Source organism: Bos indicus x Bos taurus, chromosome 6, assembly GCF_003369695.1.
Source record: "Bos indicus x Bos taurus breed Angus x Brahman F1 hybrid chromosome 6, Bos_hybrid_MaternalHap_v2.0, whole genome shotgun sequence".
NCBI lineage: Eukaryota > Metazoa > Chordata > Mammalia > Artiodactyla > Bovidae > Bos > Bos indicus x Bos taurus.
The window spans coordinates 102,377,201-102,404,114 of NC_040081.1; the positions used below are offsets into that span (position 1 = coordinate 102,377,201).

The 26,914-nt window shown below is 50.1% G+C and overlaps 1 protein-coding gene across 2 annotated transcripts in view; it reads left to right on the top strand.

Moving 5' to 3' along the window:
• The window catches only part of PPP2R2C (protein phosphatase 2 regulatory subunit Bgamma), a 167,049-nt gene that overhangs the window by 85,708 nt on the left and 54,427 nt on the right, over positions 1–26,914 (top strand). For both annotated transcript variants that reach the window (XM_027544990.1, XM_027544991.1), the window contains exons 2-4: positions 20,231–20,328; positions 22,758–22,923; positions 26,498–26,610. In XM_027544990.1, the coding sequence (XP_027400791.1) occupies positions 20,231–20,328; positions 22,758–22,923; positions 26,498–26,610 (377 nt within the window). The remainder of the gene's footprint in view (positions 1–20,230; positions 20,329–22,757; positions 22,924–26,497; positions 26,611–26,914) is intronic.

Genomic DNA, 26,914 nt, shown 5'->3' on the forward strand with positions numbered 1-26,914 from the left:
CCCTCTCAGGGGGTGCCCCAGGACACCTTAACAGGATGGACTGTCATCTGTACCAGAATGTCACCCAGGGCTGGGACACTGGGCCTTTCAAGATGAAGAGGGAGGGTTTACCATGCTATGGATAGACCTAGAGATTAGCATACTAAGTAAGTCAGACAGAGAAAGAAAAGTATCATATGACATCACTTATATGTGGAACTAAAAAAAAAAAAGATAAAAATGAACCTGTTTATAAAACAAAAAAAGACTCACAGACACAGAAAACAAACTTATGGCTACCTAAGGGGAATGAGGGTAGGAGGATAAATTAGGAATTTAGAATTAGCAGGTACAAACTACTCCATATCAAAGAGATAAATGACAAGGTCCTTCTGTGTGGCACTACAATTAGGCTGCATGTATGTGCGCTAAGTCGTGTCTAACTCTGTGCAACCCAATGGACTGTAGCCCACCAGCCTGCTCTGTCCTTGGAATTCTCCAGGAGAGAATACTGGAGTGGGTTGCCATTTCCTCCTCCAGGGGACCTTCCTGACCCAAGGGTTGAACCCGAGTCTCCTGGGTCTCCTGCATTAGCAGGCAGATTCTTTCCCACTGCGCCACCTGGGAAGCCCACTGTGTGGCACAGGGAACTATATTCAATATCTTGTAATAACCTATAATGGAAGAGAATGTAAAAAGAAAGAATAGATAAATATGGATTCTTTAGATGTATTTATAAATGTACATATATATATATATATATATGTATATATCTTCATATATATGTATAGCTGAATCATTTTGTACTCCAAGGCCAAACCTGCCTGTTACTCCAGGTATCTCTTGACTTCCTCCTTTTGCATTCCAGTCCCCTATGATGAGGGCTTCCCTGGTGTCTCAGATGGTAGAGAATCCACCTGCAATGCAGGAGACCTAGGTTCGATCCCTGGGTTGGGAAGATCCCCTGGAGGAAGGCATGGCAACCCACACCAGTATTCTTACCTGAAGAATACCCATGGACGGAGGAGCCTGGTGGGGTACAATCCATGGTGTCGCAAAGAGTTGAACTGAGTGACTAAGCACAGCACCCCTATGAAGAAAAGGACATCTTTTTTTGGTGTTCTAGAATGTCTTGTAGGTCTTCATAGAATTGTTCAACTTCAGCATCTTCAGCATTAGTGGTGGGTCATAGACTTGGACTGTGATATCAAAGAGACAACTCTACACATGGACATCACCAGATGGTCAATACTGAAATCAGACTGATTATATTCTTTGCAGCTGAAGATGGAGAAGCTCTATTTAGTCAGCAAAAATAAGACCAGGAGCTTATTGTGGCTCAGATCATGAAATCCTCATTGCAAAATTCAGACTTGAATTGAAGAAAGTAGGGAAAACCACTAGACCAATCAGGTATGACCTAAATCAAATCCCTTACGCTTATATAGTGGAAGTAACAAATAGATTCAAGGAATTAGATCTGATAGACAGAGTGCCTGAAAAACTATGGACGGAGGTTCATAACATTGTAGAGGAGGTGGCGATCAAAACCATCTGCCAAGAAAAAGAAATGCAAAAAGGCAAAATGGTTGTCTGAGGAGGCCTTAAAAATAGCTAAGAAAAGAGAAGCAGAAGGGAAAGGAGAAAAGGAAAGATATATCCATCTCAAATCCTAAAAGATGATGCTGTGAAAGTGTTGCACTCAATACGTTGGCAAATTTGGAAAACTCAGCAGTGACCATAAGATTGGAAAAGGTCAGTTTTCATTCCAATCTCAAAGAAAGGCAATGCCAAAGAATGTTCAAACTACCACACAATTGCACTCATCTCACATGCTAGTAAAGTAATGCTCAAAATTTTCCAAGCCAGGCTTCAGCAATACATGAACTGTGAACTTCCAGATGTTGAAGCTGGTTTTAGAAAAGGCAGAGGAACCAGAGATCAAATTGCCAACATCCGCTGGATCATCAAAAAAGCAAGAGAGTTCCAGAAAAACATCTATTTCTGCTTTATTGACTATGCCAAAGCCTTTGACTGTGTGGATCACAATAAACTGTGGAAAATTCTGAAAGAGATGGGAATACCAAAGAACCTGACCTGCCTCTTGAGAAACCCATATGCAGGTCAGGAAGCAACAGTTAGAACTGGACATGGAACAACAGACTGGTTCCAAATAGGAAAAGGAGTATGTCAAAGCTGTATATTGTCACCCTGTTTATTTAACTTATATGCAGAGTACATCATGAGAAATGCTGGGCTGGAAGAAGCACAAGCTGGAATCAAGATTGCCGGGAGAAATATCAATAATCTCAGATATGCAGATGACACCACCCTTATGGCAGAAAGTGAAGAACTAAAAAGCCTCTTGATGAAAGTGAAAGAGTGGAGTGAAAAAGTTGGCTTAAAGCACAACATTCAGAAAACGAAGATCATGGCATCTGGTCCCATCACTTCATGGGAAATAGATGGGGAAACAGTGGAAACAGTGAGAGACTTTATTTTGGGGGGCTCCAAAATCACTGCAGAGGGTGATTGCAGCCATGAAATTAAAGGATGCTTACTCCTTGGAAGGAAAGTTATGACCAACCTAAACAGCATATTAAAAAGCAGAGACATTACTTTGCCAACAAAGGTTTGTCTAGTCAAGGCTATGGTTTTTCCTGTGGTCATGTATGGATGTGAGAGTTGGACTATAAAGAAAGCTGAGCGCCAAAGAATTGATGCTTTTGAACTGTGGTGTTGGAGAAGACTCTTGAGAGTCCCTTGGACTGCAAGGAGATCCAACCAGTCCATCCTAAAGGAGATCAGTCCTGGGTGTTCATTGGAAGATCTGATGTTGAAGCTGAAAGTCCAATACTTTGGCCACTTGAGGCAAAGAGCTGACTCATTGGAAAAGACCCTGATGCTGGGAAAGATTGAGGGCAGGAGGAGAAGGGGATGACAGAGGATGAGATGGCTGGATGGAATCACTGACTCAATGGACATGAGTTTGAACAAACTCTGGCAGTGTGATGGACAGGGAAGCATGGCATGCTGCAGTCCATGGGGTCGCAAAGAATCAGACACGACTGAACAACTGAACTGAACTGATAACTGAATCATATTGCTGTACACCTGAAACTAACACAACATTGTAAATCAACTCTATTTCAACGATTTTTTATAAAAAGGGAGGGGAAGGGAGAGTAGACTGGCTCTGCATTTGCTCTCCCCCACGGGACAGCCTGGTGGGAGTGGGAGGGGCTTCAAGGTGCCCATTTGGCCCACCTCTCAATTCCTGATGGAGGAGCCTAGAAGGCTGCAGTCCATGGGATCGCTGAGGGTCGGACACGACTGAGCGACTTCACTTTCACTTTTCACTTTCATGCATTGGAGAAGGAAATGGCAACCCACTCCAGTGTTCTTGCCTGGAGAATCCCAGGGGCGGTGGAGCCTGGTGGGCTGCCGTCTATGGGGTCTCACAGAGTCGGACACAACTGAAGCGACTTAGCAGCAGCAGCAGCAGCAGCATTGAAAGTAAAGTGAAAGTGAAGTCGTGTCCGACTCTTTGTGACCCCATGGACTGTAGCCTACTAGACTCTTCTGTCCGTGGGATTTTCCAGGCAAGAATACTGGAGTGGGTTGCCATTTCCTTCTCCAGGAGATCTTCCCAACCCAGAGATTGAACCTGGGTCTCCCGCATTGTAGCAGACGCTTTACCATCTGAGCCACCAGGCAAGTAGCATTAGGGCTCAGTAAATACTTCTCAAATAAATAAACGGCCCCATCGGGGTGCCTGAAAGGTGAGGGCTGTTTTGTGAGCGGACAGAGGGCTGGCGATGGCCATGGAGCGCCACAGAGGCTCTAGGGAGGGTTGTGTATGATGGCAACGTCCCTCCAGCCACCGGGTGGCTCAGGCCAGGATGAAGGCAGGAAACCCCAAGGGGAGGTAGCATAGTTATCCAGGAGAAAAGGCACGATAGGCTAGGCCATGGCAGAGGCTGGAGACACAGTCAGAGGGCCCAGCAGCTCTGCCAAGCGTGACCTCAACACCCAGCTCAGTGCCCGAGTCCCTTCCTCCTACCCAGTACAGACACAGGTCTGGCAAGAGGTCAAATAGACACACTGATGTGATGGGGCCTGAAGGGTGTTCTTGTCACAGGGCCATTTGGCCACACTTGCCTGCCTGCTGGCTGGGGCCTGAGGAACTGAGATAGCCCCAGAGAGGATGGGGTTTTCAGGAGCCAGGCCCTGGGAGGACGGGAGCCAGCCTCAGCCAGTTGGCCTGGCCCAGACTCAAGCAGTCAGTCTGGATCAGCACCAGGCCTCCGTTCTTGTCCTCATGATGGGCTCCTTGCCTGGCACCAGATAACACACTGCAGTCTGCAGAGCCCTCCAGCAAGGGTCGCTCTTACCATCACCGTTACACAAACGGGGAAATTGAGGCACGAAACGATAGCCAGAACAGGGTGGGAGCCAGAGCCAAGTCCCCCAGAAGCAAATTCTCCATATCACAAACCCTCTGTCTTTCTCTCTCTTGTTTATTAATTCTCCCTGCCCCATTTTCTTTTAATATCCAGACAGACCTCTGACTTGGTTTTCATGTGTAATAATAGTATACTACTAATTGCCGCTAGGGGCTTCCTCTGTGGCTCAGTGGGTAAAGAATCTGCCTGCAGTGCAGGAGACACAGGTTTGATCCATGGGTTGGGAAGATCCCCTGGAAGAGGGCATGACAACCCACTCCAGTATTCTTTCCTGGAGAATCCCATGTACCGAGGAACCTGGTAGGCTAGAGCTGATAGGGTTGCAAAGAGTCAGACACGACCTGAGCATGCACGCAATTGCAGTTAACAGTTTCTGAGCAGTTTCTTGTTGCCTCACTAAATCCTCTCAGTCAATCCTGAGATGATTGTACAATACCCATTGTAGAGGTCAGAGATCAGAAAACTGAGGCTCAGAGAATGTCTGTAACTTGCTGAGAACCAGGCAGCCCAACTAAAGTGGAGCAGTCTCACTCCCAAAACACTTACAACATTACCAGTGGCTCTCAAACAGTGCGTCACTGAAGAACCTGTCAAAATGCACATTCTAGGTACCAGCGGTTCTGATCCAGTGAGTCTGAGCAGGGCCCTGGAAATATTCATCTTTAGGAGGGAAACCCAGGTCATTGCACTGTGGGACTTTCAGGAGCTTGTGCTGCAAGCACAAGTCTTCTCTTGTGCCTGAGGCCACCTGACCAAGGTAAGGGCCCACGGGGCTCTGATTAAGGGATGATGCCTGGAGGGCCATGCTGCAGAGACATCTGGGAGTTGTCCATGCTGTGAGCCCGTCTGACTTGGCCTCATGTCAAACCCAACAGGCTGACCGGGTCTGCTGACCACAGGCCAGTCCACAGCTGCCCCATCCCCCCTGCACCAAGCCCATCTGCCTCTGCACCAGCCAAGCCAACAGCTACTCAGCAGGGGCCCATCTGGGCTGGCAGGGAGGAGCTGGCAGCCACAGCTCACGGCCTCCCTCATACGCTGACTCTCCTGGAACACTCACCATAGGGACAGAGCTGTCCCATCCTGACTCTGGCTCCCATAACAGCCCCTCAGCCTATAGAGCTGGGAGCAAACTGGGGTCTGGGATCCAAGGATACAAGGCCATCCATAATTTCTCAGCTCCCTCCAAGCCCTCTTCTGTGGCCTTGTTTTCTGATTGAAGAGAATAGGACCTGCCTTTAAAACTATCATGACCGTGATGGAATATTACTCAGCCATGAAAAGGCCTGACGTCCTGATTGGTGCTGCAATACAGATGGACCTTTAAAACACGATGCTGAGTGAAAGAAGCCAGACACAAAAGGCCGTACACTGTATGACTCCATTTATGTAAATATCCTGGGTGGCAAATCCGTAGAGACAGAAAGCCAATGAGTGGTCGCCAGGGGAGGGGGAGGAGGGAATGGGGAAAGACTGCTGCTAAGAGGTATGGGGTTTCTGTTTGGGGTGCTGGGAATGTTCTGGAATGGATAGTGGTGATGGCTGCATAACACAGTGAATATACTAAGAACCCCCTAGGTATACTTTTTGAAATGGTGAATTTTGTGTTACCTGAATTGCATCTCAACTTTTTTTAATGCTAAAATTAAAAAGCTAAATTGCTTTTTAATTAAAAGCATTTTAATTTTAATTGCTAAAATTAAAGCAACAATAATAAAAAGCATAGTGTTGCCAGTGCCTTTCCTAAGAGATGAGGAACCAGAGTGAGGACCCACGAGGGGAACTGTGTCAGGCAAGTGAGAAGTGAGTGACAGGGACGAGACAGAGGCCCCTCCCACACCCCACCTCCCTGATGAGCTTCTGCTTCTGTGGCATTTACTTAAAAAACCCTTCCCGACAGATGCCGACGTGCCAGACCCTGGACAGGGCACAGAAGAGAAGACCCCACCTATGTTAGCAAGAGACACACATGAGGACAGGAGTGTTGTTAAACCCAAGTCAGATCATGACTTCCTGGCTCAAAGTGCTCTGTGGTTTTTCTGTCACTTAAGTAAAGTCCCGAGTCCTTCTTTGCAAGGCCCAAGGGCCTGGAGAGCCGTGCTGCAGTCGGATCTGGGAGTCATCCCAGATCTCTGAGCTCATGTTCTGCCCCTGTCACCTTCACACATGACCCTCCTTGCTGACCTGCAGCACACCAAGCTCTCTGCTACCTCAGGGCCTTTGCATGTGCCATGCCCCGAGATATCCATGGGGCTCCCTCTCTTGCTTCCTTCAGGTAGGGGGTCTGTTTAAATGCCCCCTCCTCCAGGAAGTCTCCCCTGACTTTCCTAACTAAAACAGTACGTCCAACCCTCCCATTCCTTATCAGACTTTAGTTTTTATCTTAGCTCTTAGTTCAGTTCAGTTCAGTTCAGTCGCTCAGTCGTGTCCGACTCTTTGAGACCCCATGAACTGCAGCACGCCAGGCCTCCCTGTCCATCACCAACTCCTAGAGTTCACTCAAACTCACGTCCATCGAGTCAGTGATGCCATCCAGCCATCTCATCCTCTGTCGTCCCCTTCTCCTCCTGCCCCCAATCCCTCCCAGCATCAGAGTCTTTTCCAATGAGTCAACTCTTCACATGAGGTGGCCAAAGTACTGGAGTTTCAGCTTTAGCATCATTCCTTCCAAAGAACAACCAGGACTGATCTCCTTTAGAATGGACTGGCTGGATCTCCTTGCAGTCCAAGGGAGTATCAAGAGTCTTCTCTAACACCACAGTTCAAAAGCATAAATTCTTCAGTGCTCAGCTTTCTTCACAGCCCAACTCTCACATCCATACACGACCACTGGAAAAACCATAGCCTTGACTAGACGGACCCTTGTTAGTAAAGTAATGTCTCTGCTTTCCAATATGCTATCTAGGTTGGTCATAACTTTCCTTCCAAGGAGTAAGCGTCTTTTAATTTCATGGCTGCAATCACCATCTGCAGTGATTTTGGAGCCCAGAAAAATAAAGTCTGACACTGTTTCCACTGTTTCCCCATCTATTTCCCATGAAGTGATGAGACCAGACGCTATGATCTTCGTTTTCTGAATGTTGAGCTTTAAGCCAACTTTTTCACTCTCCTCTTTCACTTTCATCAAGAGGCTTTTTAGTTCCTCTTCACTTTCTGCCATAAGGGTGATGTCATCTGCATATCTGAGGTTATTGATATTTCTCCCAGCAATCTTGATTCCAGCTTGTGCTTCTTCCAGCCCAGCGTTTCTCATGATGTACTCTGCATAGAAGTTAAATAAGCAGGGTGACAATATACAGCCTCAATGTACTACTTTTCCTCTTTGGAACCAGTCTGTTGTCGCATGTCCAGCTCTTATCTCCTCCACAAGAAAATCCTATGTTCATGAAAATGTGCCTAGTGTCTGTTTTCTCCACTAGAGAGTGAGCTTTTCGTGGGGCATGAACACTCTGGGTTCCCAGTGTTTACAACATTGCTTGGGATACAGTAAGTACTCAATTTTTTTAACTTCCTGTGATAACGTATACAGAAGATAAAGTTTACCACATTATTTCCAAGGATACAGTTTAGCGGCGTTAATTCCATCCACAGTGCTATGCAACCATCACCACTGTCCATTCCCAGAACTTTTTCATTATCCCAAACAGAAACTCTGTTTTTTTTTTTCTTTTAGTCTTTTATCCAACAATCCACATTAAAAACATCAAACTTTAGCCAACAATTCCCTTTAAAGGATGATTGAAACCACGACTCCCCATTAATCTTCTTTTGAGTCAGTTAGCAATGGGCAGAATTTCTGGGTGCCTGCCACATGAAAGGTAAACCTTTCAGCAGCCTTGGAGGATGTGGAAGGCCATCTGTGTTTCACAGACAACCAAATCAATACAGAGAGGTGACGTGCCTTATCCAAGGTCACACGGCCATTAAGAGTGGGATTTGAACACAGATCTTCCCCTGTACCAGGCGGTTACCAGCACCATGGCATAACTACACTTTAAGGACATAATAACATCAGCCAGCCACAGGCCATCCAGCTTCTCCTCACCCAGGCTTCCCTCTGCAGCCCCTGTCTCCAAAGGCCATTATCTGAACCAAATATCCCCACCATCCTCAGCTCTGATTGGCTGATGACCAGTAGGCACATTTGGGGATCATTGTTCGAGGTTTCAACCTTCCATTTCACCTGGAGCTCTCTGAGCAGGTCTTGAGATAATTGAATTATTTTTATTATTTTAGCCTTTAAAATTAATTAACACTGCTGCTGCTGCTAAGTCGATTCAGTCGTGTCCGACTCTGTGCGACCCCAGAGACGGCAGCCCACCAGGCTCCCCCGTCCCTGGGATTCTCCAGGCAAGAACACTGGAGTGGGTTGCCATTTCCTTCTCCAATGCATGAAAGTGAAAAGTGAAAGTGAAGTTGCTCAGTCATGTCCGACTCTTTGTGACCCCATGAACTGCAGCCTTTGGGATTCTCCAGGCAAGAGTACTGGAATGGGGTGCCACTGCCTTAATTAACACTAGGCCCAGTTTAAATGTTCACTCTGGGTCTTCTATTTGGGTGTGCTTTCCTTTTACAAAGCTAGCTTGATGGAGGTGTGTTTGGTCCAGGACTCACCCACATGGCCTCGTTCGGGACACGGAGAAAAGGAGGGGCTGCAATTTTAGAGAGGCGCTGACCTGCCCAGGGTCACCAGACAAAAAGAAGTGAAAGAGGAACTAGATCCCGGGTGCAGGGTGGATGTCCCAGCTGTGGGCTGGGACCATGGCTCCCGAGTGACTCCCACCTGTGCACCCCTGGGGAGGAATGCCTCCTTCCTGCCCTAACATGAGAGGGCCAGCCCCTCACGGACAGAGCCGAGGTCCTGGGCCTCCAGCTGCACAGGTGGGAAATGGGAGCAGGTACCCACTCCACACAAACCACCCCCCAAACCTCCCACAAGCCCCTTCCCATCTATCTCCATGCAGGTGACCTGTCCAGGAAGGCCTGCCTTGGCCCAGGCATGGCATCCCAGCTCTTTCCACCCCACCTCTGACCCCAGCCCTCACCCTCCACCAAGCTCAGGGTGCAGGGGGGATCTTCTCACCAGACCTGCTTGTGAAGTGGGGGCCCGGGCAGATCCACACCTTCCTGATCACCCTCGGAGGGCTGAGTGACCTCTCATCCCTCACCCAGGAATGAATGTCCAGTCCCAGCTGATGGTCCAGACATGGCATTTCTCCTGCGTCCCCACAGCAGGGCCTGTTGGTGCAGTGGGAAAAGGGCTGGGGTCCTCCAGCTTCTGCCCATAACCCCCCACTGGCTGTGAGACTGCTGGTGCTTTTGCCTACTCTGGGTGGGCCTGGCGGGTAGACACAGCTGCCCGCTTCTCTCATGGGTCCTGCGCTGGTGGTCTGGAAGTTTTCTGCCAAGAAACCTTTTGCAGAGCCCTGGACCGGACAGTCACAGCTATACGTCTAGTGGTTTTCCTCACCTCCTGGACACACTGGTCTCCCTCTGCTGCATTCTCCTTGATCCCTAGGGAGCGAGCAGGCAGGGCTAAGAGGACCCATGCCAGCTGTCTTCTGTCCCCAGGAAGCACACGGGTGAAAGCCATTGGTCTTCCACACCCACAGCAGAATCAGAGTCCAGACCCCAGATCCCTTTTGCTCTCAGAGTCTTAGGCCAGAGTCTCCTACCTTCAGGAAGCATACTTTAGAGCTCTATGGGAATCTCCCTAGGCTTAGGGAGGGGAGGTGTGGGTGAGGACTCACCCCTTGGGACCTGCTATCTCCCAAGAAATGTCTTCACCGATCTCCCTGCCCACCATCTCTGATCCCTTTAAATGTCTTGGAAAGCACCAGGTCAGAGAGTCAAGTTCTAGAGCCAGCCTTGGCATCAATCCCACCAGCTGGGCAGCTTTTAGCCACTTATTAATCCTCTCTGTTCCTCAGTTTCTTCATCTGTACAATGGGAACAAGAGTATCTCTCCAGCAACTTCATGGAGGAAAGATCATTCATGACACATGTAACATGCTGGAACAGTTCCAGGATGTAGCACGGGGGTTAGTGTTTGTATAATCCCTTCTGGTCCGCTGGGGCCCAGCACCATGGAGCAGGTTCTCAGGACTCACCTTGCTCTGCAATCCTGATGCCCATCTGGCTGGTGCCTCTGCTGGAGCTGAGGTAGGAGCAGCCCCGTGTCAGCATCCTGTTCCCACCTGCAGGAGTCAGTGAGAGCACCCCATCTTACAGGTGGAGAGAGGTGAGACTCGCTCCAGGCTACACACCCAGTGAGCAGGAAGTGAGACCTTGAGCTGGAGCTGGTTTCAGGCTTCTGTCCTCCTGTGGCCTCACACCACCCCCACCCCCGGGGCGGTCACAGGGCTTCCGTGAGAGGCTGTGATATGAACAAAGGGACCCAGAGGGCAGCACACAGGACTCAGGTGGCTTTAGCAACATGAGCTGAGACCAGGGGAGTGAGTAGGGTTGTTGGCTGAGCTGTGAAGGGGCAGCTTGGCCATCAGAGCACAGAGGAAACAGGCACCCTGGGGGGGTGGGGATGGTGTGGGCTGGTGGGTGCAAGTCCTACTGGAAAAGTAGGCTACAGCTAAGAGCTTTTGCTGATCAGGCAAGTCTTTCCTTTTGAATGATTTCCCCACCTCTAAAAATAAAAGTGATCTCCAAAGCAGACCGGGGGCAGGAGGGATGGCCATACTCTGCCAGCAGCCCTTTCGTCTCAGTCAGCTGCTGCTGCGTAACAGACACAGCTCTGTGGCTTCAAACTGTAAGCCTGCACTTTCGCCCCTGAGTCTATGGGTCAGCTGGGTGTCTCCTCGAATATTGGTGGTGCTCATTCTCTTTTGTGGGCTTCCCTGGTAGCTCACTGGTAAAGAATCTGCCTGCCAATGCAGGAGACATGGGTTAGATCCCTGGGTTGGGAGGATCCCCTGGAGGAGGGCATGGCACCCCACTCCAGTATTCTTGCCTGGAGACTTCCACAGAAAGAGGAGCCGGTGGGCCACAGTCCATGGATTTGCAGAGTCGGACACAACTGAGCACACACAAGCATGCATTCTCATGTGGACTGTAGCTGCAAGTCAGGAGGTGTCTCTGCTGTCCCTGCTGGGCTTGCTGCCGTGTTCGGTGATGGACCAGCTGTGGGCTGGCCTAGGATGGATGGCTTCAGCTGCACCAGCTCGTCCATGTGGTCTCTCGCCATCATCCAGCACGATAGCCTGGGTTGTTTCCGAGGTGTAGCAGAGGCTCCAGAGAGAGCAGAAACCAAAACTGCTAGAGGGCCAGGCTTGGACCAGCACCCCCTACCTTCCTCTGCATTCTGTTGGCCAAAGCAAGTCACAGGCCAGAGTCCAGGATGGAGGAACGGTCCCCACCTCTGATAGGAGGAGCCCAGAAATCACATTGTAGAGGATGTGAATAGAGGAAGCCGCTGAGGGGGCGTTGACATCATTAGTCTGCCACCCTTCTGTTCTTCAAGACACCACTCCTGTGTGACTACTGTTCCACGAGGCGTTCCTGCATCCTACCCCTCGCCATCCTGAAGTCGTCACTTCCCCTGGCCACCTCTTCACCTCCCACACATCTCCCTGGATCTGGAGCAGCCCTTGAGAACCCGCTGGGCTTCTCTCTGGGTCCTAATCCCCAGGGTTTAGCCTGGCCCCTCCTTCCATGCAAACCCATACGAAGATGCTGGGTAAGCTGTGCTCATGGAGTCCCATCCTTGACTGACGCCGGACACACGGAGCCTCCTTCCTCTCACCAAACACTCTCATCAATAGCGGACAGAACCTGTTTCCTCTCCCACCCGTCTCCCCCTGCAGCAGCCCTGATAACTCCGACAATACTAATTAAATGCAGCAATCCCATCAGAAAGATCAAGCTGGGCTTACCAAGGGCCCCCTCTCTGCCGTGAGCTCTGACGCTGATGGATCATTAATAGTGTCGACAGCACTTACCCTGATGGATGGTGAGGGACGAACGGGGGAGGAGTTCCCCTGAGGAGCAGCTTAATCTCCTCCTCCCGTTTGCAGCCCTCGGCCAGGGTTTCCAGGGAGCTTTCCGGTCCACAGAGCGGTGTGAATTTCACAGAAACCCTAGAAGAACTGTGACCAGGCGAGGATGACAGCTCTTGTTTTATGGAGGAGACAGTCAGGTCTCAGAGAGGGCGTGATTTGGGTGAGGCTTCCCAGGTGGCACTAGCGGTAAGGAACCCGCCTGCCAATGCAGGAGATGTAAGAGATGCAGGTTCCATCCCTGGGTCCGGGAGATCCCCTGGAGGAGGAAATGACAGCCCACTCCAGTACTCTTGCCTGGGAAATCCCATGGACAGAGGAGCCTGGTGGGTAGTCCATAGGGTTGCAAAGAGTCGGACACGACTGAAGTGACTTAGCACACACGCATGGTGTGTACTGAGGCTGGGACTAGAATACCTTCCTCTTGATGAAAAGGTCACAGCGATTATCTTTGAGCTCCAAGGGCTGATCTTCCCCCACATGGTGCCAGGAGAAACCGAAGCCCAGGGCAGGGCCTGGGTGCTCCAGGCCGTTGCCGACACAGCCTCCTGCTTCCTCTTTGTTCTCTCTGCATGTTGGTTGGAGCTTCTGTGACACACTCGGGGGCTTGAAACAACAGGCTTCTTTCCTCACAATTCGGGAGGCTGCAAGACTGAAGTCAGGGTACCCGTAGGGTCGTGCTTGCTCTGAAGGCTCCAGGGAAGAATCTGGCGCAGGCCTCTTCCAGCTCCTAGTGGGGCCAGAATTCCTCAGCTAGTAGAGGCCATACTGCAGCCCCTGCCTGTGTTGTCACATAGCCTTCCCCCGGTCTGTGTGTGTCTCTACATGGCCTTCTTCTCACGACACCTGTCAGTGGTGTAGGGCCCACATCATCCAGTAGGACCTTATCTTAACTGAGTCATGTGCAAAGACTCTATTTTCAAATAAGTTCACAGTTCCCTGGTGGCTCAGACGATAAAATATCTGCCTGCAATATGGGAGACCTGGGTTCCATCCCTGAGTTGGGAAGATCCCCTAGAGAAAGGAATGGCAACCCACTCCAGTATTCTTGCCTGGGAAATCCCAAGGACAGAGGAGCCCAGTGGGCTACAGTCCATGGGGTCACAAAGAGTTGGACATGACTGAGTGAATAACACTTTCACAGGTACCAGGGGTTAGGACATCTACATATGTTTTGGGGACCCAATTCAACCCACAGCACGGTCTTTGACTGCCCATCTCTGGCTCTGGCTCTCCGTATGGACCTGGTTACTTGGGACACCACCCATGACATCTCTCTGAGCCCATTCTGGACCACAGGGTGGCTTTCTGGCTCCCAGACCAGGTGTCTGGGCTTGCACCTATAGGGCTGCGTTCCACCTAGTCCCAGAGGATTGACTGATGGCTCTTTGTCCAGCGGTCCAAGCTGCCCCTTTCCCTTCTCCTTTGCCATCTGGGGGACTCCCAGAGCTGCAGCAGAAGGAAGAGGGGACCGCACAAGTAGAAGGGCACCATGGGTTTTCATGTGGCTGTCATCACTCACAGCAGGGAGGCTTGGAGCACCTGCCAGTCATGGGTGGGCTTGGCAGACCTCTCCCAGAGGCTGAGTTGGCACCTTGAGCCTGAGGCATCAGCTGTTGGCACCTGGGCCCTACAGTGTGGGGACAGGTTCCTGCCAGGGGAATACACGGCAAAAGCTCTGCACCATATGGGACTTCAGGCAAGTGTGTCGCCTCTCGATCAAGTTTTCTTATCTCTAAAGAGAGAGTGGTAATAGGTCAGTGGGCTTATCCTGAGATTAAATCATTGGTCCATGGAGAGCTCTCACCAAAGTGTCTTTATTTTCGCTTTATCCTTGAAAAGTATTTCCATGGATACAGAAGCCTGGATTTATAGGTTTTCATATTTTCCTAAAAGCCTCTGGACTCCATTATTTCTGATGAGAAGTCAGCTGATGGGAAGTTATCTGATTCTTGGTGCCTCTGAATATAATATGTGATTTTTGTTCTTGTTTCTAACAAAATTTCATCTTTGTTTTGGTTTACAGCAGTTTGAAGGTTAGTTGTGATTTATTGGTATTTATCCTATGTGGAGTTAGCTGAGCTTCCTATATTTGTAAATGAAAGACATTCAACATATTGAGGCATTTTTCAGTCACTATTTCAAGTCGTCTACTCTATTCTCTCCTCTCCTTCTGGAACTCCAAATATATGTACAAAGACTTATTGATGTTGTCCCACAGATTCCTGAGACTCTATGTTTTTTTCCTTTTTAATTTATTTTCTCTCTGTTCTTCAGATTGGGTGATTTCTATCAATACATCTCCGAGTTCACTACCTTCTGTCATCTCAAATTTCCTGTTAGGCAATTCAGGGATTTTCCTATACGGCATTTTCAGTTATCGATTATTTGTTTAGTTCCTTTTAAAATAGTTTGTATTTCTCTGTTGAAATTATCTTTCTTTTCATGCAGTGAGAGCAAATTTTCCTTTATATCCTTGGACATAGTTATAATAACTATTTCATTTGCTAATTCTGATACCCAGGGAACTTCAGGGTCTGTTTCCTTGGTTGTCTTTACATTCAGTTTGGGTGATATTTTCCTATTTCTTTGTATTTCTTCATATAACTTAGGAGAATATCCTCGGTGTTGAGAGTGATGATACTATAGAGATACTCGATGTTTGGTATGTCCCTCCAAAGAGCATTTTTGTTTTGTTTTGCATTTGCAAACAGTTAATTTGGTTGAGGACTTTCTGGGTGGCTCAGATGGTAAAGAATCTGCCCATAATGCAGGAGACCCAGATTGGATCCCTGGGTTAGGAAGATCCCTTGGAGAAGGAAATGGCTACCCACTCCAGTATTCTTGCCTGGAGAATTCCATGGACAAAGGAGCCTGGTGTGAGCTACAGTCCTTAGAACTGCAAAGAGTTGGACACGACTGATTGACGAACATGCGCGCGCATGCACACACACACACACACACACACACACACACACACACACACACAACTTGGTTGAACTCAACTCGAAACTCGGTCCCAGCACAAATCGCAGTTCACTTCTTTTAGACTTAATATCTCTGCATGCAGTCTGTTGTATGTGTGCAGTTTGCAACCAGCTAAACACTGGAGCAGAGTTTATGTGTTGCATTTGGGGACTCCTCTGTAGACCTGTTTTCCAGGATTAAGTACCTCATTTTCCAGCTACTAGGTTTTCCCCAGATTCTGTCTTATTGAGTCAATGAGTATGACTTTCTATCTGAGTTTCAGTAGCCAAAGACCACAAAAATAAGAAACTCACCCAGTGCTGCCTCTTACTCCAATTGCTATCTCCTCTGCAGGGTCTGCCATCCAGGGAGGGGCACACAGTGGTCCTGAGACCATGGATGTAGGAGGGACCACTATACAGGGGAACAGGAGGGCTCTGCAGGAAGCCTTCCTGGGGGAGGTGGTATCGAGGCTGGAGATGTGTCAAACATTCCAAGATGAAAGGATGGACTTTCTGATTACAAGGTTTTACTGATGTAAAAGAGGGGGAGAACCTCCTCCTCTCAGGGGAGGCAACTTTTCCAAAGGCAAACTCTAGAAGACACTTAACTGTAACAATGAGTAGATGTTAAACACCCACCAGCCCCTTCCTGGGCCTGAGGAGGCACTGCCCTGGCCTGAGGTCTGTAGCTGTTCTGTAAATATTTGCAGAAGGGGACTGGAGGGCATGTCCCGCTGTCAGGACTCCCAGGTCTGCACAGTGAGGTTGACTCTCACCTTTATCAGCAGATTTCTGAACTAGCCACTGTGATTTCTGTGGAGGCCAGAAGCAAAGATAAGAGAGAGCTTTGACTTTCTGTCCAGTAAATTTTGGTCATTCATCATTCCTTGGGGTTACAGTCCTTTGTTGTTCAGTGGCTAAGTCATGTGAGACTCTTTGTGACCCCGTGGACCATAGCACATCAGGCTTCTCTGTCCTCCACTGTCTCCCAAAGTTTGCTCAAATTCATGTCCATTGAATCAGTGATGCTGTCTAACCATCTAATCCTCTGTCACCCCCTTCTCCTTTTGCTTTCAATCTTTCCCAGCATCAGGATCTTTTCCAATGAGGCAACTCTTCAAATCAGGTGGCCAAAGTATTGGCACTTCAGCTTCAGCATCAGGCCTTCCAATGAATACTCAAGGTTGATTTCCTTTAGGATTGACTGGCTTGATTTCCTTGCAGTCCAAGGGACTCTCAAGAGTCTTCTCCAGCAACACAGTTTGAAAGCATCAATTCTTTGGTGCTCAGCATTCCTCATGGACCAACTCTCACATCCACACATGACTACTGGAAAAACCATAGCTTTGACTATATGAACCTTTGATGGCAAAGTGATGTCTCTGCTTTTTCCTACGCTGTCTAGGTTTGTCTTTATCATAGCTTTCCTTCCAAGGAGCAAACATCTTTGAACTTCCTGGCTGCAGTGACTGTCTGCAGTGATTTTGGAGCCCAAGAAAATAAAATCTGTCACTGCTTCCACTTTTCCCCCTTTTATTTGCCATGGAATGATGGGACCAGATGCCAGGATCTTGGTTTTCTAATGTTGAGTTTCAAGCCAGCTCTTTTACTCTTTTCTTTCACCTTCATCAAGAGGTTCTTCATAGTTCTTCCTCCTTTCCAAAGGCTCTCATCTCCACCGTCCCTCCTGAGTTTCTAATCCTGGGCAGACTCTGCTATAGCCATGCTACAGATGACAAAACTGAGTCTCCGAGAAGTGATGTAGCCCACCCAAGCCACATAGCCCATGTATTGAAGCCAGGACTCCAACCCAGGACTTCTGACTGGTCCATGAACAGCTCAGGGGGTTGTCACTGTCAATGGGCCCCCATCCATCTCCTCGGCTGCCAACAGAAATAATAGTCATATCTCCCTCAGGGGCTGGCGTGAGGTTCAAAGGAGGCAGCGGATATAAAACTGACATATAAATTGTAAATTTCCTGCAGACGTTAGTGTCTGTTACTGTGGTAACTGCCCAGCATTTATATGACCACATTTGCTCTGGATACCAGTGGTTACACTGGCATTTTAGTTTAATAGCATTGTTATTTTTCCATCATAAAAATAATATATATTATGCATGTGTCCTAGCTCATTAAATTGCATACATTAAACAATATGCATTTTGTGTATATCAATTACAATCTCAGTAAATCTCTTAAAAATATACTTTCATTTCAGAAAATCTAGAAAACATAGAAATGTAGAAAGAAGAAGAAAAAAATTTTTCTTTCAGCACCCTAAAGCAGCCTCTGTTTAACGTGGCAGCTCAGCTGGTAAAGAATCCACCTGCAATGTGGGAGACCTGGGCTTGATCCCTAGGTTGGGAAGATCCCCTGGAGAAGGGAATGGCTACCCACTCCAGTATTCTGGCCTGGAGAATTCCATGGACTGTATAGTCCATGGGATCGTAGAGTCAGACACAACTGAGTGACTTTCAAAAGCTATTAAAAATATATTCATTCATTACAGAAAATTTAGAAAACATGGAAACACAGAAAGAAGAGGGAAAAAAAATCCTTGCAGCTACCCTAAAGCAGCCTCTGTTCAGGGTGGTAGAAAATTCTCTTCCAGCTTGTTTGCCCTCTGTTTGCTATCTAACATGGCTGTGATCACTGGGCTATATAATTAAAAACATTTTATACACAGTTCTATATCCTGCTCTTTCCCCCTAAGGGGGTGTTGACATGAAATAGTGAGAACCAGCACCACATGTGGGAACCGGGCCTGCTGGGCTGTGGCTCCAGCTGTTGCCTTCCTGTGTCCCTGGGCCAGGCAGGCTGTCCATGCGGGGACAGTCCTGGGCAGCTCGGGCCTGATGCCCTTCCCGGTTCCACATTCAACAAGCATCTCCGTGATCCCCCAAAGCTGGTCTCCTCGCTTTTTATCTCCCTTTAAGTTGCATCACAACCCATTCCAGTATTCATGCCTGGGAAATCCCATGGACAGAGGAGCCTGGCAGGCTGCAGTCCATAGGGTCGCAAAAAGTCAGACACAACTGAAGCGACTTAGCACATGCACGCACGTCTTTAAGTTGAATGACATGTGCTCTTATCCCAATCAGAGAGTACACCCAGCCCAGCATTCTGCCTCTGAACCACCTTCCCTGTGTCCCCACTGTGATGTCCTTTCGCCATCAGAGCTGGCCTTTCCCTGTGGCTCAGAGGCCAGTGTGGGTCAGGCACTTGATTGGAAAAGGAAAAGGTGTGTACGGAATTGGAAATAGGAGTGGGAAAACCACTAGAGGTTAGAGAGCAGGTCTTGAGACAAAAGGTAACTGGTATTTTGAGAATCGGCAAGGAACCCAGAGTTGGGATGGAAGAGCTTGGCTGAGAGTAGTGGAGGATGAGGGGGTTCCTTACCTTGTGCTGAGTTAAAACATGGAGCATTCAACAACAAACACTGGTTATCACACATCTGCCAAGGGTTTGGGACTGTAACATGAAGGAATGATGAATGATCAAAATTTACGCAGGAAGTTAAAGTTCTTTCTTGTCTTTGCTTCTGGCCTCCACAGAAATCACAGTGGCTAGTTCAGAAATGTGCCAGATAAAGGTGAGATTCAACCTCACTGTGCAGACCTGGGAGTCCTGACCACCAGGCCCTCCAGTCCCCCAGGCTTAGTTGGGCTGGGTGAGCAGGACGGCTGTGCTGCAGGCCTGGGCAGGTCCTGCTCCAGGAAGCAGCAGAGACTCAGAACAATTGCTTGTCTGCTGGCATCCCACAGGCCAAAGCCAGTCACAGTGGGTGGTACCCTGTCAAGTGCCAGGATTAGGTACAGGACAGGGTGAAGGTTTGGGCTCCTGATATGGCCTGCCTCTGGGGGCTGCAGGCCACTCAAGGCTTTAGACATTCTGATACTTTTGTCTTCTGTCAGTGGGGAGCCTCTAGAAAGTTCTGAGAAGGCTCCCTCTGGCTGCTCTGTCAGGGCCAACTTGTGTCCGGCTGGGAGAAATAGAGGAGCCCCAATAGGAGACTGTCACGGTCCTCGAGGCAAGAGGCAGGAGAAATGATGGAATATGGGTGTATCTTGAAGGCTGAGCCAATAGGATTGGACATGGAGGGTGAGAGAGAGGAGTCAGGGCGATCCCAAGGCTCAGGCCCAAGCCAGAGGGAGAATGGAACTGCTATCGCTGGAGTAGGAAATGATGCAAGGAGGGGGTTTGAGCAGAAGCACCTCATGATTTTCGAGCCTTAAGGCTGGCCCTCTCCCCAGCCGCTCTAAGGAGAACACAACATGGGCGAGAGGAGGGGAGGAGGGATACCAGCCAAGGGACCGGCCGAGTGCCCACCTGGGGCCACCGCCAGGAGGAGCGGTCAGTTCTGCAGTTTGTTTGAAAGCAGATCCACTGTGCCGAAGCCTGACCAAGGCTTTGGGTGCATGCAGAGTCCAGGCCAAGAATGTGATGATGATGGGAGTCCCATTCCTGGGAACCTCAGTGGGGAGCAGGGAGGGCTACAGTTAGTCTCTGTGGCCCCCAGAGTCGGGCTAGTGAGTTTCAGATTTGCATCCGGGTCACCTGGCTGCACATACAGCGCCCCCTTTCAACTGTTTCTGAAAGGAAGGGGAGGAGGAAGGAAATAAAGTCTCCCATGAACAGGTCTCGGCCCTACAGCCATTGGGGAGGGGGAGGGGGCCCCAGGCAGGGCTCTTACTGCCCAATGGGGGCCCTGGGGGGCGGCAGGGAGCAGTTTCATCCACCTGCACATCACTGGGTCCTAATGAGCCACGCCCTCCTGTCTCTGCCCCCACCCTCCACCCCCACAGCCGATATCATCTCTACCGTCGAGTTCAACCACACTGGGGAGCTGCTGGCCACAGGCGACAAGGGTGGCCGAGTTGTCATCTTCCAGCGGGAACCAGAGGTGCGGCGGGGCCTGGTGGGAGGGAGGGCTACTCAGCCTGGGCTTTAACCCACAGGGTGCCACACGCAGCACTCCACCGGGGTGCCTGGGCTGGAAGGAAAGGGTGTCCTGGCATGCAGGGATGGGACCCGGCAGGTCTCAGGGAGGGAATCCACCTGGTCCGCTCAGAGCACCATATTCTGAGCCCCCTGTGCTGCGTGGTCACTGCGTCCTAGACCCTGGAGAAACAGACTCCTGAGTAAACTGCCCTCTGCCTGTGTGGGCTTCTCTGGTGCCTCAGACAGTAAAGAATTCACCTGCAATGTGGGAGACCTGGGTTCGATCCCTGGGTTGGGAAGATCCCCTGGAGGAGGGCATGGCAACCCACTCTAGTATTCTTGCCTGGAGAAATCGCCATGGACAGAGGAGCCTGGCGGGCTGCAGTCCACGGGATTGCAAAGAGTGAGACATGCCTGAGCGAATAATTACAGCACTGCCTGTGTGAGCTGGAGCTGTCTCACCCAGAGCTGGGTGGAGTGGAGGAGGGACCTTCCACAGCTGTGGGCCGGCCCCCCCGTCTAGGGCTGATGATTTGACTCAGTGCGGGGCCTTGCCCTAGTGAGTTCTGTTGTCTGGAACAGCCTGCCTGGAGGCATGTTTTTGAACCACTGGAAGAACCTGGTGGTTCAGAGGCCGTATTTGTTGAGCACCTACTACGTGCAGACACTACAGATGCTTCTCCCATTTACTCTTCACTGCTCACCTCCAAGGGTGAGGACCGAAACCCCATTTCATAAATGAGAACCTTTGCAGAGTCACCCAGCCAGTAAGCAAAGTCCAGGAGTAGAAAGCAAGACTGGGTGTGGTCTGTCGGTCACACACAGCACCCTGCTTCCCAGAGAGGGTTGGGATTAGATGCTGAAGACAGGATAGTCCAACACCAAGGCAGTGAGGAGAGGGGGAGGGGGAGGGGGAGAGGAGACGCCAGACAAGAAGGAGAAGGGGACCAGGGGGCTGGAGGGAAGGATGAAGAGGTGATGGCAGAGGGGCTGAAGGATCACTGTCCTCCCTCCAGTCCCTCAGCGTTGTCCCCACGCTGTCCCCACGCCGAGGTGCCCTGAAGTCTGCCTTCACCCACGTTCATTCCCATAACCCTCCCTCACCACCACCCTAGAGGTGCCATTCGGTGCTGTTACCATCCTCAGTTTACAGATGGGGAGACTGGAGCTCAGAGGGTTTGCAGCATCTTATCAAGGACGCATAGCCAGAAGGCAGGTAGCAGGGACTTGGTTATGGCTCGAGCACTTTTGATTCATGAGAAGGATCAGAGGCCCCCACTGGGGATTGCGAAGTCATCTTGTTTATGCCAAACTGCAGAAAGAAATTAAACTGGCAGAGGCAGGTTTCTCAGTTTTGAATATTTCTCCTTTAATTTTTTTCTTAATTCTGGTCCCACTGGCCTTTGCCATAGCCAGTGCTGATAGGAGATGAAGTGAATGAGAGGCAAAAATATTGAAGAACGCTGCTGCTGCTGCTAAGTCACGTCAGTCGTGTCCGACTCTGTGCGACCCCATACACGGCAGCCCACCAGGCTCCCCCGTCCCTGGGATCCTCTAGGCAAGAACACTAAAGCGTTCCAAAAGTAAAAGAGGAAAAGAAATATAAATAGATACTCCCAAAAGGCCAGCAGGAAACTTGAAGTTGTGCTTGGTTGAATTTCTTTACTTTGCTCCCAAGTAGTCGTAGTTTCATGTTGTCATATAAGCCTGAATCATCTACCAAGAAGTGGTCCCTAGTGCCTGCGATGGACTCACCAGCTCACTATTTGGTCCTTATTCTAATAAGTTTGGCTGCCTAAACCGGGAGGGGACCCACTCAGGAAAGTTGATGTGTGTGCCTGGGGGAGAGAATACCTTATCCCAGTCTATCCCTATGCCTGACATTGCAGGATGTTCTGCCCTAATGTTGATTCTGCTCCAAAATTCATTCATTCCTCAAGCCAGGCCTGAGTTAGACCCAAGGATGTAAGGACCAGGTCAGACCTCAGCCAGACAGACCTCAGTGGAGTGAGTGACACCACTTTGTGGACACCTGGCCTTGGGGGAGAGGGTCAATTCACCTCTGAGCCTCCACTTGCTCATCTATAAAGTGGGAGGAGTTGTGCCCATCATGGAGGGGCATCAAGGATAGAACAAGAGGAGGCATGAGAAGCACTTAGTGTCCTGTGCATAGTAGGTGCTCAGTAAACGTGGGCTCCCTTGGTTGCCCTTCTTCTTACTTGTTGCCCTTAGCGGGCAACGGGGCTGGGCCAGGGCTGCACAGCAAGGTATTGGACATTTTAAAAACGGAGTTGCCTTGGCCTTGGCCATGGCTGTGCCGGGCCCTGTGCGGGTTTGGCCAGCTCCCACCCACCCTGCCATCCTGGAGCTCAGGGTCTGGTTTCCTTGCAGAGCAAAAATGCGCCACACAGCCAGGGCGAGTATGACGTCTACAGCACTTTCCAGAGCCACGAGCCAGAGTTCGACTATCTCAAGAGTCTGGAGATAGAGGAGAAAATCAACAAGATCAAGTGGCTCCCGCAGCAGAATGCAGCCCATTCCCTGCTGTCCACCAACGGTGAGGCGGCCGGGCCGGTCTGAGTGTGTGCGTGTGCATTTGTGTGCATGTATGTGTATGTGTGTGTGCGTGCATTTGTGTACATGTATGTGTGTGTGTGTGCGCGTGCATTTGTGTACATGTGTGTGTGTGTGTGTGCGCGTGTGTATGTATGCCTGCTCTTGTCATCAAATGCCATTTTTCACCTCACTTATATTGTGGTCTGGGCTTGTATGTGTGCATGTGTGTGTGTGCTTGTGTACGCGTGTGTGTATGCATGCCTGCCCTTGACCATCAAGGGTCACTTTTCACCTCACTTTATATTGTGAGCATTTTCCTATGTCTTTAGAACTCCTAAAAAAAATAATATTTTGAGCAGCGGGTAAGTTTCATGCAGTGAATATGGTTGCTCAGCCTCTTCCCGTGGAAGAGGTTGGACATGGGCTTATTTCTGCAGCTGTAAATAGTAGCGCCTTGAACATCTCTGTGAATAATCTGGGGGTGGACGAAGGAGGCCAGGTCAGGATAAAGAATAAACACTTGATACAAAATTACCTCTTTGTTTCCCACCCCCCCCGCCCAGAATCCCAGATCACCCCAGAGCAGGGGGTCTCACTAGATGGTGGGGGTCCTCACTTGGTGCAGGAGGAGCACTGGTGTCCTGGCCACTCGCCATCCACCTCTGGGAGACGGCCCGTGCCCCCGCCAGGCCCCTGAGGAGGCTCCAGGCCAGACCGCTGCTTCACGGCCGTCCACTCGGAGGTGTGGCTCCTGGTGCCATCTTGCCTTGCCCAGTGGTGGACCTGGGGCCAGAGGCGCCCCTTCCCACATTCACATCCCCCTGTTCATCTTCCTTTACCTCACCATGCTCAAAGTTGCCTGGGGTGGGGGTTAAGACAGGCCTGACTCTGTCCCAGCCTGGGGACGTTGCAGAGTGGCCTCACTTCTCTGATCCTGTTTGCTCAGCTGGACTCCCTCTGGGGTTACAATGAGGGTGGAAGGAGGTGTCGCCCACCCAGCACCCCAAGACCAGCCAGTACTGCTCCAGAGTGGGTGAGTCTTGCAGGATGATGTCATCTGCTTCCCCGAAGGAGTCAGACTCCTTGGGGCAGCATTTACAGCCTCCCTGAAACCCATCAATCTCAAGCCACTGGCCCACCTCTGCGCTCAAACGCTGGTCCTCTCCGCACCCCCCAGCCCATCCCCTTCTCATCCCTCAGGCCTCTGCTGGGTGTCGCCTCCCACTGAGCCTTCCATGACCTCTCAGCCAAGCCAGGTGTCCCTCTCATGGGCTTTCCCACTCCTGCAGACCCCCCAGGGCTTGCTCTCTGGGGCTCCTGCCATTCTGATTGTCTGTGTCCCCTGAGGGGTGCCTGGCATGGGGTCAAGTTCAGCAAACCCCTGTCTCTGAGCCAGAGGGGCCCTTCCCAGGTGCTGGAACAGAGGTAGTGGGAGGTCCCCCACCCCCGGGACAGGTCACCCGGGGCAGGGGCCCCTAATGTGGTTCACACCCTGGCCCTGCCGCTTCCCCTTCTAAAGTCAATGGCTGTTCTTGATTCGTGGGGTTATTGGGAGAATAAAAGGAAATCAGATCATAACAAGCTTCGACCTGGGCAGGCAACAGAGCTTCCTTCAGGTGCTGCTTTTTTCTTTTACATCATATAACAGTGAGTGGCATTCTCTTCCCGCCTCTTTGGAGGAAAGGTCGGCTCCAGGAATTCCCTCACACCTCCGCCCTGCAAGCGCCTCGCCCCGGGTTCTGAATCCCAGCTTCATCCTTTCCTCCCTAGCCCATCCCTGGGTACCTGTCAAGTGTTTAATTGATACCAGTTTTCTCCCCTTGCTTCTCATCAACATGGCAGTGATGGTTTGGGCTGCCATACTTGTCAGGGTTCTTGGAGAAACAGAACCAACAGGATGAATGTGTGTGTGTGTATGTGTGTGTGTGTTTGTGTATGAATGTAGACAGAGATATGGATATAGATGTAGATACAGATATAGATACATAGTGTTATTTGCTCAGTTGTGCCCAACTCTGCGAGTCCATGAACTGTAGCTGCCAGGCTCCTCGTCCATGGAATTCTCCAGGCAAGAATACTGGAGTGGGTTGCCATTTCCTTCTCCAGGGGATCTTCCCAACGCAGGGATCAAACCTGGGTGTCCTGCATTGCAGGCAGATTCTTTACCGTCTGAGCCACCAGGGAAGCCCATATATATACAAGGAGACGTTTATCTTCAGGAATTGGTGCACACGACTGTGGGGGCGGGCAGGTGCCCAGTCTGCCAGGTGGGCTGGAGACCAGGGTAGAGCTGATACTGCAGCTCAAATCTGAAGGCCGTCTGCTGGCAGAGCTTCCTCTTCCTCCCAGGACCTTGGTTTGTTTTGTTTTGTTTTCTGCTAAAGCCTTCAGCTGATTGGAGGAGACCCACCCACACTGTGGAGGATAATTTACTCTATGGATTTAAATGTTAACGTCATCTTAAAAATACCTTCAGGGCAACAGCCACACGTTTGACCACATATCTGGGTAGCGTGGCTTAGCCACGTTGATGCCTACTGTGAACCATCACAGCTGGTGAAGTTGATGTTCTTGGCAGGATTCCAGAAAAGTGAGGCTTCGGGAGAGCTGAGTTTCTGGATGGGTGAGGTGCTTCTCAGAAATAGGAAACCACATAGGGCTTCCCTGGTGGCTCAGAGGGTAAAGCGTCTGCCTGCAATGTGGGAGACCCGAGTTTGATCCCTGGGTGGGGAAGATCCCCTGGAGAAGGAAATGGCAGCCCACTCCAGTATTCTTGCCTGGAAAATCCCATGGACTGAGGAGCCTGGTAGGCTACAGACCATTGGGTCGCAAAGAGTCGGACACGACTGAGCGACTTCACTTCACTTCACTTACCCTCTTTGGTCTGCCCATGAAGGGTGAAGAGCAGGAAGCTTCGTTAGGATGGTCTTTGTGGAAATCAGTTGAGAGACTGATAACTGCCCTTGAAAGGGCCATGCCCTTTGACGCAGCAGTATCACCTTTGTGATCAGTTGTGAGGAACTACCCACTCCAGTGTTCTTGCCTGGAGAATCCCAGAGACAGGCGAGCCTGATGGGCTGCCGTCTCTGGGGTCGCACAGAGTCGGACACGACTGAAGTGACTTAGCAGCAGCAGCAGCAGAGCATGGTTACAGATGTTCCCTTAGCAAAGATGGGCACATCAGTTTAGAGAAGGAATTAAATTAGAAAGAACCTACACATACAAGAGGGCTTCCCAGGTGGCTCAGCAGTAAAGAATCCATCTGCTAATGCAGGAGACTCAAGTTTGACCCCTGAGTCAGGAAGATCCCCTGGAGAAGAAAATGACAACCCATTCCAGTGTTCTAGCCAGGACAGTCCCATGGACAGAGAAGCCTGGTGAGCTGCAATCCATGGGGTCACCAAAGAGTCAAACTGAACTTAGCCACTAAACAAAAACAACGGTACATCCAAGAACAGGATAAGGTTAAGCCACTTGTGGGTAGATGCATCCTTATCTAGTGGGCTCAGCAGGTCCTTCATTTTCCATGCCGGTGCTCATCATGTGTCCTGTTTCACTTTGTTCTGGCTTTAAAGATAAAACTATCAAACTATGGAAGATTACCGAACGTGATAAGAGGCCCGAGGGTTATAACCTGAAAGACGAGGAGGGGAAGCTTAAGGACCTGTCCACGGTGACGTCACTGCAGGTAAGACGTCGCACAGGGTGGGTTCCCGCAGCAGGGAGCAGTCTGTGCTTTGTTTATTACACAGCGAGGATCTCAGAACGGGAAGGGCCTTTGAGATCTGAATCACTGTCGGGTTCCTATCCCAAACCTCAGCTGGGCTGCTCACTAGCTGGGTGTCCTTGGTTTCCTCCCCAGCAAAGATCGTCTTCCTTCTAGAAGTCATGTGACGATAGGGGAGGTGATGCGTCTCCAGGAAGTACTCTCAGTTTCACCCGAGGTGGAGAGCACGTCCTCTAACTCCTTATTAACCAGAGAGGGAAACAGA